At 34.0% G+C, this 18,421-nt stretch overlaps 1 protein-coding gene across 6 annotated transcripts in view; it reads left to right on the top strand.

The window, feature by feature from the left end:
• Positions 1–18,421, top strand: part of STRN3 (striatin 3) — a 55,630-nt gene that overhangs the window by 24,488 nt on the left and 12,721 nt on the right. For 4 of the 6 annotated variants that reach the window (XM_021403804.1, XM_021403803.1, XM_021403802.1 and 1 more), the window contains exons 7-10: positions 860–1,001; positions 4,899–5,009; positions 10,759–10,899; positions 15,188–15,321. In XM_021403804.1, coding sequence (XP_021259479.1) covers positions 860–1,001; positions 4,899–5,009; positions 10,759–10,899; positions 15,188–15,321 — 528 coding nt within the window. The remainder of the gene's footprint in view (positions 1–859; positions 1,002–4,898; positions 5,010–10,758; positions 10,900–15,187; positions 15,322–18,421) is intronic. The other 2 variants (XM_021403805.1, XM_021403806.1) reach the window with 2 other exon arrangements.

Below are 18,421 nucleotides of genomic sequence, written 5' to 3'. Positions count from 1 at the left end.
TTGAATCTCCCAGCTTGACTTGTTAGGAAGGATTTTACGCCGTACCTTTAGTTATTGACTTGTATGTCTAGTAAATAGGTTGATCAAGATGTTCTTTGAATCTTTGTTCTAGGGCAGTAGATAGTCTTCTATCATCTAATAAGTAAACCTTAAAGCACTTATTAAGACATTACACTTGTGTTTTGACTCTTGACAAAGATTTTATTTAAAAAAAAAAAATTGAATTGTTATTTACCTTGGTAAAAAAAAAAAAGTCTTTCTGCAAAAATATCAGAATATTGAGCAATGCATATAGAAACACAGCCCCACATGGAAATTTTATTCACCTGCAGAATGAAAGAAAACTTCTTGGTGATTCCTTGGTAGGGAGTTGTTGCTCTTGCCTGAAGGTGAAGATGTGGTAGAACTACAAAAAAGACTAGTTTTGGAAACACTTTTGAGTGTTTTCCAAACTTATGTTTAGCACAGAAATATACATGGAACGGAAAAAGGAAAAAGTAATTCTAGACCAGCAGAAAACAGTTTGTTTTTAAAGCTTCTCTGTAAGAGAAAATCAGTAAAGTTTTCCAGTTAATACCTTCTAAATCAAAGCTGAAGGTTAGGCTATATGGGTTTGTTTTTGTTGCTAAATCTCATGTCAGTATTCCTTTCCTTTCTAATGATTACTTGACTGTACTGCTCTCTTTTCTTTTTTTAGTTGGTTGTAAACAGCTCTAATTCTGTCTGGATTTGAATATATTTCATGTTGAAAATACAGCAAAGTCTTCAGTGAGCGTAATCACTATCATTTATAATCTAAACATTTGAGTACATAAGGGTTCGTGGTTAAAATAGAGAAATGTTTTTCATTTGATTGCAGATTGGTAATGAAGGTTTAGCTGCTGACCTTACAGATGACCCCGATACTGAAGAAGCCTTGAAAGAATTCGATTTTTTAGTGACAGCTGAAGATGGTGAGGGAGCTGGAGAAGCCCGAAGTTCCGGAGATGGAACAGAGTGGGGTAAGATACTAAGAAAACAATTTTGAAATAGAGGAATACCTGTTCAGACAGTACACTGCCTTCACAGGTTGCATGGATGTGTGGATGGTTGTGATGCTGATGATTAGCTATTAATGTATAGAATGCTGAAACTTTCATATTTATATGCTATTTTAGTTGCCAGAAATATAATTATACATCATGTTTTACTTCTGATTCCAAAGAAATACAATAAAGGGAATACATCACTTGAATAAGACCAGGATTCTGAATGTTTTTATATTTGAATTAAATTGGCTTTTGAATTTTGATTTGTGTTCTGTTTTTCTGATAGGGAGTTTTAAACTTGTGCTCAGTTTAAATTAATTTCTTTGCACTTGGGAAAATTGATTTTGAAGGTACCAAGGATTAGGAAGTGTTCTTTGTTTGGAATTAGTGTCAAAGAGTTGATCACCTTTTTTTAAATTTTTATTTTTATTTTTTTTTTCCAAGCTCAGTTTTATTTCTAGGCAGACAAATTGTCTAGTTTTAGCAGTATCTACTTGCTTTTAGAAGCATTTTAGTTGCCTGGTGTTGTTCCCCTTTAAAGACTATGTTATTTGACTAGTTTGTTGGTTGTCTTTTTATTTAGCCAAGCAGGCAGGTCTCTCAGTATGAGTATTCTCTTAGGCCGTGAAGCCAAGGTTCTGATTTTGAATTTGCACCTTCCTTTCAAATATTGAGTGCAGAAAATTCTGGTTCCTGAATCTGTCTTACCAGTGTATAGAAAGACAGTTTGATGCCCTGATTCATGCAAAAAAGAAAAAAAAATTGCTACAAGATAGTGCTTCTTCATAATGTAAATAGTTGCTCAGTTCTATTCTCAGTGTTTTTTTTCCCGCTTCAGTCTTCGCTGTCACTGGCATCGCTACCGTTCCTTATAGTAGTGAGGATTCAGGCTCTCTGACAAAAATGTAAAGAACCTATGTTTCCATGTATATTTCTTTATAGAGCTTTTAATATAAGCAAATCAAACTTCACATGTTTTTGCTTTCAATAGTTAATCATCTAAGTAGTATCAGTAGGTCTAACTCCAGGTACACTAAAACTTTTCGTTACTAAATTTGATAGTGACATTTGTGTTATTAGAAACTTCTGTAAGTCAGCCAGCCACCGAATGTGGAAGTTTTCCTTTTTCCATATAATACAACTTCTTTTGAACACATTCCTATTTATAAATATCTCATTTAATGTACTTTGAGTCTTAAATTATTTTCAGATATTGTGATATAAAGTCTCTGTCATGTGATATTTTACTAGGAACAGTTTATCTTCAAAATAGTGAAACTTGAGCAAATTTGAGCAATTTTAAACAATTAAGGTATGCCATTTTTCACTGAAAAACAAATGTGCATTTTCAGATTAAAATTTTACGCTTTGTAGTGAAACACTATCAAGAAAAGGATGCTTATGTAAGTTCTTTTTGCTTAGGCAAAAGGGAATAAAGCAAATGCTACCTGTTATGTAGTATGCTACACGTTACGAGCGTTACACATTTTTTATTTTGCTTATGATTTTCATGTCTAACATGTTGATCACTGATTTTTTTCTTCTGTGTGAAACACAAAAATTCTTCTTAGATAACATGAGTCAGACTGCACACAGAATTTTGAATGGGAGAGGGACCGGAGTTCAAGTTCTCTTGGGTCATTTTTTTTAATACGAAATTTAAGAGGGGGGGGAAAAAAACCCTCTCTACTAAGTGCTATTGGCTGTTTGGCACTCTGGATCCTCTGCATGGTGCTGGTGCCAGTTTAGTGTGGATTATAACCACTGTGGGTGTCTTGAGGAAGTTTACTACTAGAGGAGACTTCTGGAAGTCTTCCAGTTACGTGACTTTGTCCCGAAAAGGGTAAGTAAGTGTAGGCATATCTGAGGGAAATAATGTTAGGTTTTCCAAAAATATTTGAAATTAATTTCGGAGCCTCCTTGGTTAATCTGAGGTATAATTTTAATTAGTTTTCTGTTTTTGACCTACATTTCAGTAGCCAATACCACTGTTTTTGAATATTTTTTTTCAGTCTTATTTTTCCTGTTTTCTGACCGAATTAGCCCAGTTCCTTCCAGTTCATTGCCTCCTGAACTTTCAGTGTATCCCACAAATAGGATATGTTCCTCCTGTTTTGTTGTCACTGAATTATGTGCTCCTGGTTTCATACATCGCACCTCTAAAAACATCCCACAATTACATGCGAGAATGTTTTGGCTTTTATTTTGTGCAACATATGTCGCAAAGCATATGTTACATACGTTCTGCTTTTTAGTTGATTTTTATTGTCGGATCTTTCTCTATACTGCTGTGACCTACCTCATTATTTTCAGTCTGTTAATGTTTTTTTAGACTGTTGTTTGTTGTTGCTCCCTGAATTTCCTTTTTGTGTGTGTGGGGGGGGGGGGGGAGGTGTTGTTTGCTTGTTTATTAGTTTCCTTCCTAATTTGTTTGGACATATCCTCTGACATCTTTTTGTGCTCTTGTGTTTCCTGAATAAGCAGTAATTTTCTGTCAGTGTTTTGACCCTGTATTCATAAAGGTTGAGATCCTTCTGTTTGCAGTTTGGAGCTGTAGCAGTAGTTTGGTGTAAGATGTAATTCTTCAGTTTCCTTCTCTGTAGATCCACGCAGACAATTCTTGAAATTTCCCTATTGTGTTCTATTTCCTGCCTTCTCTACCATTACCATTTCTACATTTCACCTCTTTCATGAAGATTCTCTTTTTCATTTTCTGCCCTATCTGAATGATGTTCTTTTCATAGATTCGTCTGTATCCTAGAATATATTCCCATTCTTTGTCGTGTTCTATCATGAAACATTTGTACTTACGCTCCTACTGGTTTTACCATTTTGCTACCTAAATGCTTCTGTTTCTTTGTCTCTGCTGTATGCGGCTCCTCTTGTGTGCTTCTATGAATCAAAGGGCTATAGTATCAAAAATTGCTGTTTTATGAAGACACTGATATTGTAGGTATAGTTGGATGTTGGGAATTGAATAACTTAGTTTTATTATTTTATGTCTAAAAACCTTGTGAACATAAGCCAAGTTTGACTGATGTTTAGTTGTTCCTCAGGCAAGGTTCTTCTGCAAATGTTACCTTTACCTTGTCTTAGAAACTAGTGTATCCATTTCCTACTATAGTCTTCCGAGAAAGGTTTGAGACAGTTGGGAAATTTTGAGATTTCTTGTGAACATTAAATAACTTTCCAATATTTGTCAAATGGAAGAAGTTGTCTTCTGAAATGGCTGTGGAATGTGGAATTTTTACTTTTTTTTAGTGTAACTGCTGAAATGCAGTAGAATGTTGACTTAATTCACTTGTGTGAATTACTTTTATCAATCTTAATTTAAAATGCTACATTCATAAGCTTGTTTCTCTGGTTATGTATAGGACCAAGATTTATTTCTTGTGCATGTAGAACGAGTGTGAGAGGATGCATGGTGGTCTTCATGAATAAACTGGCACTGACTTACTCAGCTTGCATTTTCATGAGTAATACAGCATGAATACTTTTATTTGCTTGTTTAACACTGGCTGAATAATTTCTTAACGCTGTCTTTCTAAAGATGCAGTAATCTTTTCTGAACACCAATGAATTTTTCTGTATTTTGAAGTATGCAACATAAAAAGTTACTTATGAAGCTTAATTTGTTTGCTCCTAACAAATTAACATACAATTTTCAAACGTGTAACTGATATTAAACAGTGCCTTGGAAAACTATGCAACAAGATTTTTGTATTTTGTAAACTTTAAATTGAGACTGCACCTTTTAAAGATTTATTAAGAACTTGTATTGATGCTCTTATACAGCTATTATAGTAAATAGCCAACAGCTTGCATTGCCAATTGCTGATTTTTTTTCTTTTAATAATATGCTGCATGTAGACAAAGATGACCTGTCCCCAACTGCTGAGGTTTGGGATGTAGACCAGGGACTAATAAGTAAACTGAAGGAACAGTACAAGAAGGAACGAAAGGGGAAGAAAGGGGTGAAGAGTAAGTGCAGATTCTGAATCTTGTAATACAACGCTTTTTTACATATCTATATAGAAGACTTTTTTTTCCTCATGAGTTCTATTTGTTTTTGTTTTTTGTTAAATGTTTCTGTAATGGGGGCAACCAACTTTAACTTTCTACCTGCTGAATGTGAATATAGCAAAGCCTTTGTCTACAGCCAGTCTCATCTCGGTGAGATGTATTGAAAGCAAAAAGTTTAAAGTGAAATAGGTGAAGAGAAGTAACTGCTTTTTAATGGGAGTACAAAAATAATGAACAATTGGCATTTGGGGGTTACTTCTACTCCAGAAGGTTTTCTGAAAGAAGATTTAAGCTTTCTCCACTTCTTAAATTAAAATACTATAGTACTGTTTTGACTGTTGGTTGTTTTAGTGTTTTTTTTGTTATTCAGGTGTTTGGGGATGTTTTTTGATTTTTTTTTCATTCTTTTTGGGTGTGGTTTTTTTGGTTTTGCATCATGAGCTTGAATCAAGCTATAATTGCTATTTATGGGCTTGCAGGTTTTTTTTGCTATCTAAGGCATCGTGAGAATGGAGGAAAAGAAGGCCTGTAATGTGATTATGAGCTTTTTTGTGGCTTTGTTTATTTTATGGTACCTTTTGCTTTTCTGTGCAGTTTCAGCATTTTGGCTAATGCCTTGCTCTTTAAGAGTTTTCAGATCCGTTGCCCTTCTTTGAACTATGCAAGTTAAATCAAATTTTCAACATTATGTACCTTTTAAAAATGCTTTTGTAATTTATATCATCAACTATACAAGTTTTTTTTAGTGGACACAATGTTATTAAATTAGTCTCTGAAGGTGTTTTTTAATTTTTATTTATGTAGTCTACTAAAGTTTCTAGTTATGTTTAGTAAAAATAAAAATATCTAGGATTTGAAAAATTGTGTGAATATGCACTAAATCAGATTATAATTAAGATATAACACTTCATAAAGGATTCTATAATCATTAAGGTTTGAAATTACTTTGCAAATTGTAACAAACTAATATTCAGTTGATGCATGTTATTCTTCAGCAGTTTTGCATGACTCTCATGCACATCTGCATTCACACACAGACAAATATTTTTAGCCAGAGTACAAAGATTCTTGCCTAGATTTGGTATTGATTTTTAGAATTTATGCTAGTAATTTGGGTGACAATAAGCATCGTTTAATATGTAAGTAAGCATTTGCCACTTATCAAATTCACAGTTTCTAGTTTTAAGTTGACCTTTAAATTGCTGAACTAGTTGAATGCCGTAAGTGCATGCATAAAAGTATGCAGTTATGGTGGGACAGGTTTGTTTAAATTATTTTTATTCTGTCTGTAGACTTCTTTTGTCAGCTTTTTTAACACAAGACTGAAAGTAGATGATCCTCTTTATTTCTGCTTCTGATGCCTGATCTTTCACAGTCTTCACACTGCAGATTCATCTTACTTTGCTCTTTGAAGTTTTTAAGTCTGTTCTCAGATTTGTGTCTGTGTGGCACTGTATACATGATCATTATGATCAAATAAACTTGATTATCACCTCTTGCTGTGTTTTGGGGACACAGTAATAGGGCAGACACTCTAATGGATTCTTTTATTGGACATGCATCCAGTATCTGTACCATAATCTGCAATTAGGCTGTTTAACTCATGACAGGATCTTCGTGGCCCTGTCTCAGATGTGGTAACTTTCATTCCAATCATAGGGGTTAATAAGGGAACAGAAGTTCATTTTACTCATTTTGATACTTCTGTTGTTTGTTCATGTTATCTTTTGAGTGGAACACCTAAACATAGGTAATTGCTCTTCAGATATATTGTGATAAGGTTATTATTTTTCCTTTCTTGTTTTTTAATCTGTCAGGATAGTCAAAATACTATGTTAAAATATTATGTTAAATTCTTTTCTTATGAAGGGAATTTAAAATGAAACAAAACCAAACAAAAAATACCCAACACTTTAATTACCTCTATAGTATCAATGGTAAAATAACCCGAAGTCTGGCTATTGAGGTTGTGTGTGGTGGATTTGGGTTTGTTTGTTTGTTTACTTTGATTCTGTTTGTAACATTAAAACCATCCTCATTATATTCTGGACTTAATTGCGACAGATAAGGAGTTATGTGTAATTTCCACAAAACTGTTTTCTTGAAAGCTTACCTTTTTCACCAATATGTTGAATTTAAGACATGAAACTTCTTCCCCAAGTTTGATAAAATCAGTTAGCGTAAGCAAATCAGTGAGTGACTGTTTTTCAGATATAATTTGTCAACTTTCCACAGCATGGTTGTGGAGATGATGAATGTCTCATTTGATAGAATCCACTCAGTCTAGTCATTCTCAGCAATTAAAAATACAGTTTTCACGTCTTAAGTTGTATGTTTAGATCATTTAAAATTGAGATCCTTTTACTGATTTTCCCAGACACTTTCCTCAGTTTTGCTTTTCCTTTTCTTGTGCCTGAAACTGATTGTTCCGTTTCTATGGAATGATTTGGATTATACTATCTTCATTGCATCGCATGTTGATGAGCAAGATTCAGACTACAGCTTCTTGGAGCTAGTAGAAATCTGTTTGAGTTCTTAGACCACAGCTTCTCTGTGCTGAATATTTGTTGACCTTCACTTTTGACTTCTGAAGAAGGAAATGAGGTTCTAGGTGTTCTTTTCTTCATGTTTACTGATTGTTGTCTTTCACCCTGAAGAAGAGTACAACACAGCCAGTTGGTGCCTTGAAATGTATCTGCTTATGCAGAGTCGGCACATTCTAATCCTTAAAAATCTTTGTAACACTTAGAGTGCTTCAACAATGATAGGAAGGCACAGTCATTAGAAAGCAGAAATTTGTACAGTGCTCATGACTGGAAGACCATCAAGAATATTGACATTTTTTAGCATGAATTACAGGGAAGTTGTTGGGAATAGCAGCTGCTTCTTTGTGAACTTCAGTGTTTCTCCCTCTTTTATGATGGATTGAGGGCTGTTCTGAGGTGATGCTTGAAGTACAAGTAAGTAAACTTGCTGAAAAGCACTGCAAGATGAGGCTGATAATCCCCTTAGTAACGACATAACAAATGCTGGTTCAAGGTAGCAATGGGTAGCAGAGTGAGCTGGGTTACTGTCAGTTCCCTCTGAGTATGCTCTGAAACAGACTTATTATTCCCATATGTTTGAGGTGAAGCCATTTATAAAAGGTGCTTTGAGTTTTGATGGGAATAAAACTTGTATCAATGTCAAGAAGACAAATGAATCTTCTGGAGTGTGAAGTGTGTTTTCAAGTAGACATTTCAGGGTACCAGTTGTCACTTGTATCATGTAACCTAGTGATTGCTCCTTAATATCTGTGAGAATATATCTTCTGCTGATCGCTTTAGAGAGGTGACTGGCTGACAACCAGGTGGAATAGAAAAGACACAAAAGCAGGTTTGTGGTCTGTTCAGTTGAGACCTGACCATTTAACAGTACTTTTTTTAAAATGAGATCTCACTGGCTGACTGCAATTAACTGTTGTACCTTTCAAATGAGATCTTATCCATATGTTAGTCTATTGGCTATCAGAAAAAAAGTGTTGTTGCAAAGGAGGCATTCTTTGTACTACTGAGTAGCAGCATCCTTCACCTCTTTGGAGTATCTTTTTAGACCTGTCCTCTTCAAGCCAAATGCAGTTCATTTCAGCCTGCAGATCTCTACAGGAAATGATGACATGATGGAATAGGTCATCCAGTAGAAACACTCTGTAAGTTGAAGTGCGGAAAGCACAGTAACACAGGCAAAACTGAAAACACGGTGTAACCATAGTTCATAGTTAGAACTGTAGTTGGAAGTTTGCTTCAGTTGCACAATAAAGGACGTTGTTTTCAGGACTTTCTCTTCAACTTTTGTATGTGAGAAGTGTTTATGACACATACTTTGTTTCCCTCCAATCTACTACAATCCAAGCTGCTTCCTGTGCTTTGCTATCTTACTGGAATGAAGCCTTTTTCTGTTCACGCATTTAAAGGAATGTTGTGTGTTCCCATTAGTAATTTTGTTTGCAAGAAATGTAAATGTCTATCTGATTTCTCTGTCTCCTTCAAAGCTCAAGTAGGTCTCTGTATTAATCCTTGCTTTTTATCCATCTGTGTCTTAAAGTAATAATAATATTGCTTTACTTCTGGGTTTACTGGAAAATGATTCTACATAAAGAACTGTAAGCAGGAAAGAAAATTAAGTATTTCACAATTCGTTAGCTGAGGTCATAGGTTTCTAGACTCATCAATACATGAGTGTGATGAAACTTAACCATTCAATAGCATGTTACACATGGGAAACTTTAGGAAGCCAGTTTTATTCTTGAACAACTTATAAAAGCTCCTACCCATATGTATGATAGAAATTCTGTGGCTTCCATGAAACAAATATCGAAACCACGAAAAAGTATAGGGAGTTCTAGTTTATATTTGGCAAAATGAACATGTTTTGCAATTACTAATGTGGATAGTGATCCCTCTCTGCAATATATCAAGAGGATTTAATTGTTGATGGATACTTACTTTTGGTCACATCGATTTAAACCATTTTTTGTCGAAGGTAGATCTTAAAATTGATCAAACGATTTCAGAGTGTTTTTTAGAGTTTAACTACTTAAAGAAACAATTCTACTTCTGATAAGTGATCTGTAAATCTAGTGTTTACCTCTTACTACTTAATAAAATGAAGACTTTCTTTTGGTTTGTATCTTTTAATAAAAGTGACACATCAACGCAGAATGTTATGAAATACTTCCTAATGCATGCTTCACCAAAAATTGATATGTTTGAAAATTACTTATGCTTTACTATATTCATTTAAAAGTAGTAAATACTTTGTAGTGGATTTTAAAGAGAAATACATAGCATAAGGGTGTCGTATTTGTTTAAAATATAGCTGCCAACTCTACCTGTGAGGAATTCCTTATTGATTAAAGCTGGTGATGTCTTGTGTCATTGTAGATAATTTTCTTTAACAGGAGTCTGTCACTGAAATTTCACTTCATGGTTAAAGCTTTTTTCAATGGAAGCTGGAAGTGGAAAGCAGAAGTGAATTTAATTAAAATATTTTTAATTAGAAACTACTATTCTTGTTAGTCTGTATTATGAAATTAATGCATATAATTTAGTATATTTTATTTCTAGAGGCAGGCTTATATAATAGGTAAAATGTGCATTTGCAATTTCATACAGCAGTGATCTTGTATTTAATAAATATTTTATACAACTCAAATACCATTCAAAACCAGGGAAAGTTAATTGTTTGTTGCACCCCCCATTATGATTTGTTTATACTTTTCCCCTCATTTGTGAGCTTATCTTTTATTTGCAATCTTTCTCAATGTTTAATTGTTTAGTATAGTTAGTTCTGTATTAGCAAGTGTTTAATTCATATGTATTTTTATAATTGTGTTCTTTTGATGTTTGGCTTCTCTCAAGGGCTGTGTGATAAATTTTTCTCTCCTACAGGAAATTATAAAATAGATCAACAGAAAACAAAGCATTTGTTCTTTAATCTGGTGAATTCAGACTGTTTGCATGTAGTTCTAGATTTAATGCGTTAACTCCTCTTGATTTCCAAAAGGTCAAATGTAATTATATACAAAGACAAAAGCAAAGCATTGTATTTATTTTGAGGAGGTCCCATCGTAATTATTCTTGTTTACTTAGTTTAATGGGTTTTTAGACTTCTGTCAAGTCAAGCGGTAGCAATCAAATGAATTTTTGCTGCTGACGTTAATTTACAGGAGTCAACAGGACAAAACTTCAAGACATGATAGCAGATCTGGGCGATGATGAGATACCCCACATCCCTTCAGGAATCATTAATCAATCTAGGTCACCCTCTTCTAGAATGACTGATCATGAAGGTGCAAGAGCAGAGGAAGGTACAAAAAATTCAGCTACTTATTGTATTTCAGGAGATTTCTTGTAGAAAACACACGCTGTCATTTACTGTCCCCTCTATAAAGATTAATGCAGTTGCAGGTTTCCACATCATTACTATTTGCAGGTCTTCTCAAATGGTTTTATGAGACTGTAACTGTGGCTTATTGGAACGGACCTTTATTTCTTAAGTGTTTTTGAACAACTTCATGTACAGCTGTGTGTTCTGAAACTATTCAATATTAAATCACTGTTTGCAGACCCCGCGTAGCAAAATGTTGTATGAATAGGGTGTTACTGATTGAGGGTTAAAAGGTGAGTATTAATATTTGATAACACAGTTTGTGTTCTTAAGTGAAACTCGTGATTGTTTAATATAAGAGACTAACTTGTCTCTTTTTCCTCAAGCTTAATGTTGATTTACTATTTTTAAATTCTCTTGTCCTATTTTATATATAATCTTAAGCATTTCTCTACAAAGTATTAGGTCCAGTTTCAGGATTATCTTATGCAGTAGAGGTTAGTTGCACACTATTACCTACATAGCCCCAAGTCTTGTTATTCAGCTTGTTGCCATCTACAGTTTTGATGTTGGAGTCTTAAAGGAGTACTTTTCAAGATTACGATACTGCGATATAAATTGTCTACTTAAAAAAATAAAAAAAAACAACCAAAGTTCACAACCAAATTTACATTTAGCTCTTCTAGGATGATCTTTGAACCATAAGCCCTGCTATGTTATTAGCTATCCCAGAAGTCAAAACAATTTGCGTTATTACTGATGCTGCTTATTGGTTCTTTTGTTTTTCCTTAACCCTTGCTATTGTCTGTCCTCCTCCACCCTCAAACTTCTGTCTTGTTCTAAGCAGAAAAGTGTAAAGTTTGTGGGGAAGTGTTTTTGCTACTATCCCAAACTATTACTTTACCTGTTTTCCAGCCTTCTGTTTTACTGCCTTCCTTTTCATCTTTATTTTTCTTTACAATTTAAAGATGCACAAGTATCAAATTAACCTGTAGAATGCAATTGGAGAGATTACTGGTGAAGTTTCTGTTGCAGAAATCTGTGTGCATGTACCTTCTGCTATCACTATAAATGTGGCGTGATGGTATAGAGATGTCTGGCATCTCTCCAGTAACTGCGTGACTGCTGCAATGTTTTGTGCTAGGTGTTTTAAATGGCATGTTATCTGATGTCTGTTTTAAAGGCATATCTCAAGTAAGTACAAAGCCATCCTTCTGAAGAAATACTGTAGATTTGAGTTTGATAAGGGCTAACTTTTGTTGCCTGGTTCCTGTAGAACAGACACTGTCCTACATTTCAAATAAGGATTGTCCAAACAATTTTCAAGTAAACTGCCTTCAGAATTGTATTTCTATCTATTTATGTGCTTGTATGATTATGGCTTATCAGTTCAGTTTGCTGGACTTTATTCATTAAGAGCAGTAGTATGAATATGTTTATTATTATATCTGTTAATTGTGGTTTCTCCGTAACTTTTAAACTGGAAGAGTAGTGTAAGTTTTGCTGTTTTGGTTAGAAATTGTATTCTGAACAATATTCTGTGGCTTTCTAAATATTTGCACAACCCATTATAAAAAAGACAAAGTTACAAGCATACAAGCTTACTTTGTATTCATTCTAGGTCTGTCCTTTGTAAATTTCAAATACTTAATATAATATGGTGATTTTACTCAATTATTTTATTCAGCTGTGATTTCAAAGCTAAGGTTTTTTTGCAGACAGCTTTAGGGAGCAATTGTATGTCTTTCTTGCTAGGGCATGCTAGCCTGATAAATGCTACCAAGCTGTAATGTTCTTGGGGCTGTTCTTAAGCTTTATGCTACCCTCTGCTATTAAGTGTTCCAGTTCTGTTATAAATGGAGGGGTTGGAAATGTTATTTTCACGTAGAGAAAAAGGGGTTTTTAAGCTCACTTTTTTTTTTAACTTAATGAGGGCTAGGGGATCAGAAAAGAAACTGTAATTCTGTTAGAACTGTGGTTCTAATTCTAACTATGGTTCTAATTGGCTGGGAATAAGTATTTTAAATTTCTAAAGACTTTATCTCTACTCAAGTGCAGGTTTAAATATGAGAAAATTGTTACGTTGTAATAACATGTTATAGTCTTGGCCATTAAAAAAGTTTCCATTTTGCCATAGTGCACGATATTCAGAAATAGAATGTGCAGCTTGATTCTGAGCAACAACTTGATTCTATATCCAGTATATAGCGCAGAGAGTTATTTTTTTCTTTTTGAACACCTATTCCCACAGCTGTGGGAATGATCTCCTTTTTTTAATCAAAAACATTTGATAATTATTTTTTTCCGTATACCTATTGATATATGCCCGGGTATGGATCTTTATTTATGGTAGCTATAACTTCATGCATATTTCATTGTATTTCTTCTCTGCCATGTATAAAAAAGAGACCTTAAAAAAAAAAAAAAAATTGAAAACCCAAGCAACTTGCAAACATTCTTGGGTCTTCTATTGAATGTCATATTTGCAGAAAGTTATTTTTAAAATTAATAAAAATGTCGTTACACTGCATATACATACTGGTAGCTTTAGTGTTGAGAAATGTGCTTCTAAATTTTGAATAATGTTAACTTTGAAGTCTTAACAACTTCAACATCTCTTTATTTATGTATAGACTTATTGTGCTATTTTCAGCGGTAGAGCTTCACTCATGAAAGCTGATCTGCTAAGCACAGACGGCATTAATCTCACACACTATTAGGAGGATAGACTTGGGAGCTCATTTAAACTACGTGAGCATATCTTAGATCAAATAGGACTCACAGCAAGGATGGAAAGTGTCCTCAGGTGTAAAATGAGGATGTTGTCTCCTTTCCCCTATGGTCTGGGAAGCTTTATTTCTGTTACTATGACTTAGGAAATTTGGCTTGTAAATGGATAGTTATATTTGTGAGTCTAGGACTTTGTCAGGACAGTGAAAGTGAGCCAGTTTTGAACATTCCAAATAAAGTATTATAATCTTTTTTTCCCTTCTGGTTTTTTAATAGTCAGAAGAGAACCAAGGAAATCTTGAATATCTGAAAAAAATGACCTAATTATTCATTTGAGGATTTCACTATTTTAAGTTAACCTAAAGAATGTTTGTGATGTTACTTCTTGCTTCATATAGAAGTGTTGTATCTCCCTTTAATTCTAGTCAGAAATTTAGACTGCAAAAAAAAAGTGTGTTAAAGCTTTATTTCTGAGAGGATTAGAAATGAGAAGTGCTACTACAGTGATGCTGTAACTCTATCCATGTCAGTGAAATCTGAAAGTCAAGCAAATTCAATTTCTGAAGATGTCAGATAAGAATTAATATGCTTTGGAAATGATTACACTTCGCTGAAGTTCCCATTTCACTGAAGTTGATCTAAAGTATGCTACCTATCAAGCATCCCAATTTTTTTTCACAAAAGAGAACACTGATAAGTAAAAGCAGCTTCTAATAACGTGCTCAAGTATTAGTTTTTAAGCCTTTATTCATATTTCTCACCACTAAGTTGGTATTTGGGCATAATGTAGAAGGAGGTATACAGTGTTGTTGATTATAAGGAATATGGGTGAATGAAACTTTCATCATTCAGATGTACGTTCATACATGGTTTGTAGATAATTTGTATTTATTCATTCTGAATGGTAATTAACAAAAATGTTTAATATTAAACTTTGAGAAAGCACAGCTAAGTGAGATAAATAGTTGAATGTAATTTTAAAATCCTAAAATCGAAAATCATATAGAGAAAGTAAGAGGAGATTCACAAATAACAGATATTTCTTTTCTTAAATCATCTGAAAACTTGAAATAGGAGAGAAGTTTTGCAGGAGACCTTGACTTGAAATAAAAATACTTAATGTGCAAGTAGAGATATTTGACTAGTACAAAGCATAGAGATGTATCTGCGAATAGGTGGAAGGCAGGCAACGTGGTGTAGTGAGTGAAGTATTATTTGGAGATGTAGGACGTAGATTTGATATTGCAAAATGATATCAAGTCACTTCATTCTTGTTACCTTCTCACGTATCATTTGTAAATTGTAAAATTATGTAAATTTTTGTAGACCAAGTTGAAATTAGAGAAATCATGATGAAAATTGTGTTTTTAATGTGTGTTTGCACGTGTGTGTGTTCTTTTTTTTACTTGAAATGTAGTATGTGCTGTGTACTAGTTCCGTTTTAAACACTGCTTTGCTTGTAAGTGATGAATAATGCAGTTTTTCATCAATGTTTAAATTATTATATTGAGACTTAAAGAAACTTTTATTCTTTGTAGCTGAGCCAATAACGTTTCCATCTGGAGGAGGCAAGTCATTTATTATGGGTTCTGATGATGTTTTGTTAAGTGTACTGGGCCTTGGAGACCTTGCAGACTTGACAGTAACAAATGATGCAGACTATAGTTATGATGTAAGTGCAATTTCATTTTAAAATTCTTTATACAGTTTAACTTAATCAATGATAGTTTCCCTCTACCCTCTCCCTCCACCCTGAATGTTACAGATGCAGAGAATGGAGCTTTTAGTAGCAAATATTACTACCTGGGAGGAGGAGGGGGAACCTTCTGAATGTGCTAAGTATTTTGAGTAATCAAAATTAAGATGACTTGTTTATTTTCTTCTTACATAATTTCATTCATATTTTGTTACTGGGGGATGTGTAATGGCATAGAATACAGTTTGACTTCTTAATGTGAATTTCTTCAAATGAAAATGGCAATTATACACTGAAATGGAGTATTGAGGAGACATGGCATAAAACACAAATATTTATGGAAACTTATTGCTCTGCTCCACCCTTTCTGTTTATGTGGTGTTAATAGCATAGACTATATATTACTGTGTATTTCTGATGTAAACTTCTAGGGAGTATTTTTAATATTACCTAGTGATTTGAGATTGTCATTAGCATGTTAATTAAGCTACTGCCACTAGGGTTTTGCTCAGTTTTTTTTATTGGCTGGTAATATTTGACTAGTTAGAGAAAAGTCCAGGTAAGTCTTACATATTGTACTGTGTTTAAAGTATCTTGTTAGTTTTTTGTTGTTTTTGTTGCAGGGTCTGAAAATACTTAGGCTGCACACCATTTTATTTAATCATAGTTGCCCTTCAGTATTTATATAGAAATACTAAGTGTTGTCATGAAGTAAATGATAATACATTCTTTACTGCAAGGTGTTAGTTTGAAGTTATATTTCCTGATTAAAAATTGAAAATATGAATTCTCTATCCTTTTAGAAAGCTGTGAAAAGCTCAGTAAAAGTACTTTTTAAAATACTTGCCATATTTCATACACTTATATAATACGTTGTCCTGTTCACAAGATTAATCATCAGATTGTCTGATTCATTTCAAATGATGTAGCACTTCTGAGAAATCAGTTAACTTGAAATCAGAGCTTAGTTTCAGCTCTTTGCATCTTATCTGTCTGGATTTTGCCTTTTGAGCTAAATCTGCCATATAATTATGTGTAAAAATATGGCAGACAGACTTGAGGATCATATGCAATGTGTAGAATATGACACTTTTAAAAAAATTTTCAATTAAATCTGTGAGTAAATAAACATGGAAGAAAAGGTTTTTTAGTAACTTCACTCTTGTACGTGCCTAAAGGCAGCTTAAATTTGAAACCTCCATAACTGGTAGTAAAACAACGCCCCCAACCTGTAGTAAGTTCCACTGTGGATTATGAAATTGAATAGCTTGAGGTGCTTTCTTATGTAGTCTTCTGTTGACGTGGTTAACCTCTAAATGCTCTTGCTTGTATCTTCACTGAATACTAATTTGGATGAAGAAAAAAACAACAAAGCAGATCAGAATCTCAAAATCAAGGTACTGAACTTCTCAGGTTTTTTGTATTGTGCTTCAGTGTTGTTGGATTTTGAAAAGTTTCTCAGCAAGATCCTTTTGCTAAAGGCCCTTGAATGTGGGAGATGTTTGGGGTGGTGTCATCAATGTATAAATATCTGGCTGTTGAAGGAGACAAAACATATGAATAAGTTTTCTTGTTTTTGTTTTCCTTCCAACTGGATCGTTTACCAAGCAGAAATTAGAAGTGATCAACTATAATTGTCATTTAGCTTCCCTGCTTCCTCTCTAGTCTTCCTTTCCCAGTGCTCTTAGGGACTTTACAAGTATATCTGAAAAATGTGTACTGACTTCTTCCTGTACCTGAGAAGATAAAATTGTAATATCAAGTTCCATAGGTAGAAAGGTTTTCTTAATGTTTTTATTTAAGAACAAGGGAATCTGTCCTGCCATGGTTTTGAAGAGACTGAAATTCAGATGGTATGTAGTTCTCTTGCATCATGATGTTCCTCCAGGTTAAAAATTCTGTGATAGTTCTTTATTTCTGAAGTTGTTTCCATGTAACTATGTATGTCCAGTACAATAGGACTGTGTCTTATCCTGTACTTGTAATACAGTGCTTGTAGGACAACTTAATCTCTTACCCCTGCAAGCCACCTGTTTTTCCAGTAAGTCCCCAGATAAGCAGCTGATGTTAAGCTAAGTGTAATATTTAAGTTAAAAACAAAACCCACCGAACCACCTCGCATTTGTTAGCCTAAATTCTTGCATTTTGCTTGCAATAGTTCCATGCTCTTCAGATACCTTAGATGTGAACCATTATAATGGAAAATACAAGCAAAACAAACAAAAGACAATCTCCCATCCCTCCCCATCAGGCTTCCATTAGCTTTTATATAAAACTCCTTGATGAAAATCTTATTTTTTGAAAAGGAGACTACATATGGAGAGGATGGAGATTAAATTTTAAATCTTTAGAATTTTAATTGTAGCTGAATATTTTTTCTGTTTGATAAGCATTTAGTGCTTGGATTCCTTACAGCAGCAGTCATCTCAAGTAATGTCGCTTTCGGGATCTTGTTCTTCATATTTAGTACATGTTTGTACCCTGAGAAAGTGGTATACTGTGGTATAAGGATTCTCTTGAGTGCAGAGGCCAGAAAGAGCTTTCCTACTTGATGCTTGATTTTGTTTGGTTTGGGTGTGGGTTGTTTGGGGTTTTTTTTTGCTTTTCTTTTTTAACTCTTCCTCAGTTGTAGTTTCTTTTGGTCAGATTCTCTGGTGGCTCATAAGGCAGAATGACTGAGTTGCTTGCCACATGCTATAAAGTAGGCATTTCCAGTTCTAATTGTTCTCTAATCTGTTCAGCTTTTCCTTCTCTGCCCCCCCATGTGGTAAGATTCTATGGGGTTTTTTTTTCTATTTTAGGTTTAAGGAGATTATGGTAAAGGGGTTTTTTTTTTTTGCTTGTTTTTGCTTTTTAGTGATGGGCATTTCAGATGGCAGGTTTGTTTTTTGTAGACCCTACTATTCTAAACATCTGCTCTGTGACTTTTTATTGGTCCAGGGACTGGGATCAGGAATTTAGCTGATTTTTTAATTAACACCCACTGAACGGGTAGGGAGATAGACTACAGTATCATGTATCTTCAGTAGCTTCATATATCTCTCCTATCAGCTATCTTCCTTTCTTTATCTTCTGG

Source organism: Numida meleagris, chromosome 6, assembly GCF_002078875.1.
Source record: "Numida meleagris isolate 19003 breed g44 Domestic line chromosome 6, NumMel1.0, whole genome shotgun sequence".
NCBI lineage: Eukaryota > Metazoa > Chordata > Aves > Galliformes > Numididae > Numida > Numida meleagris.
Note: the sequence above shows the minus strand (reverse complement) of the source record. Positions and strands in the feature narration are given on the sequence as shown.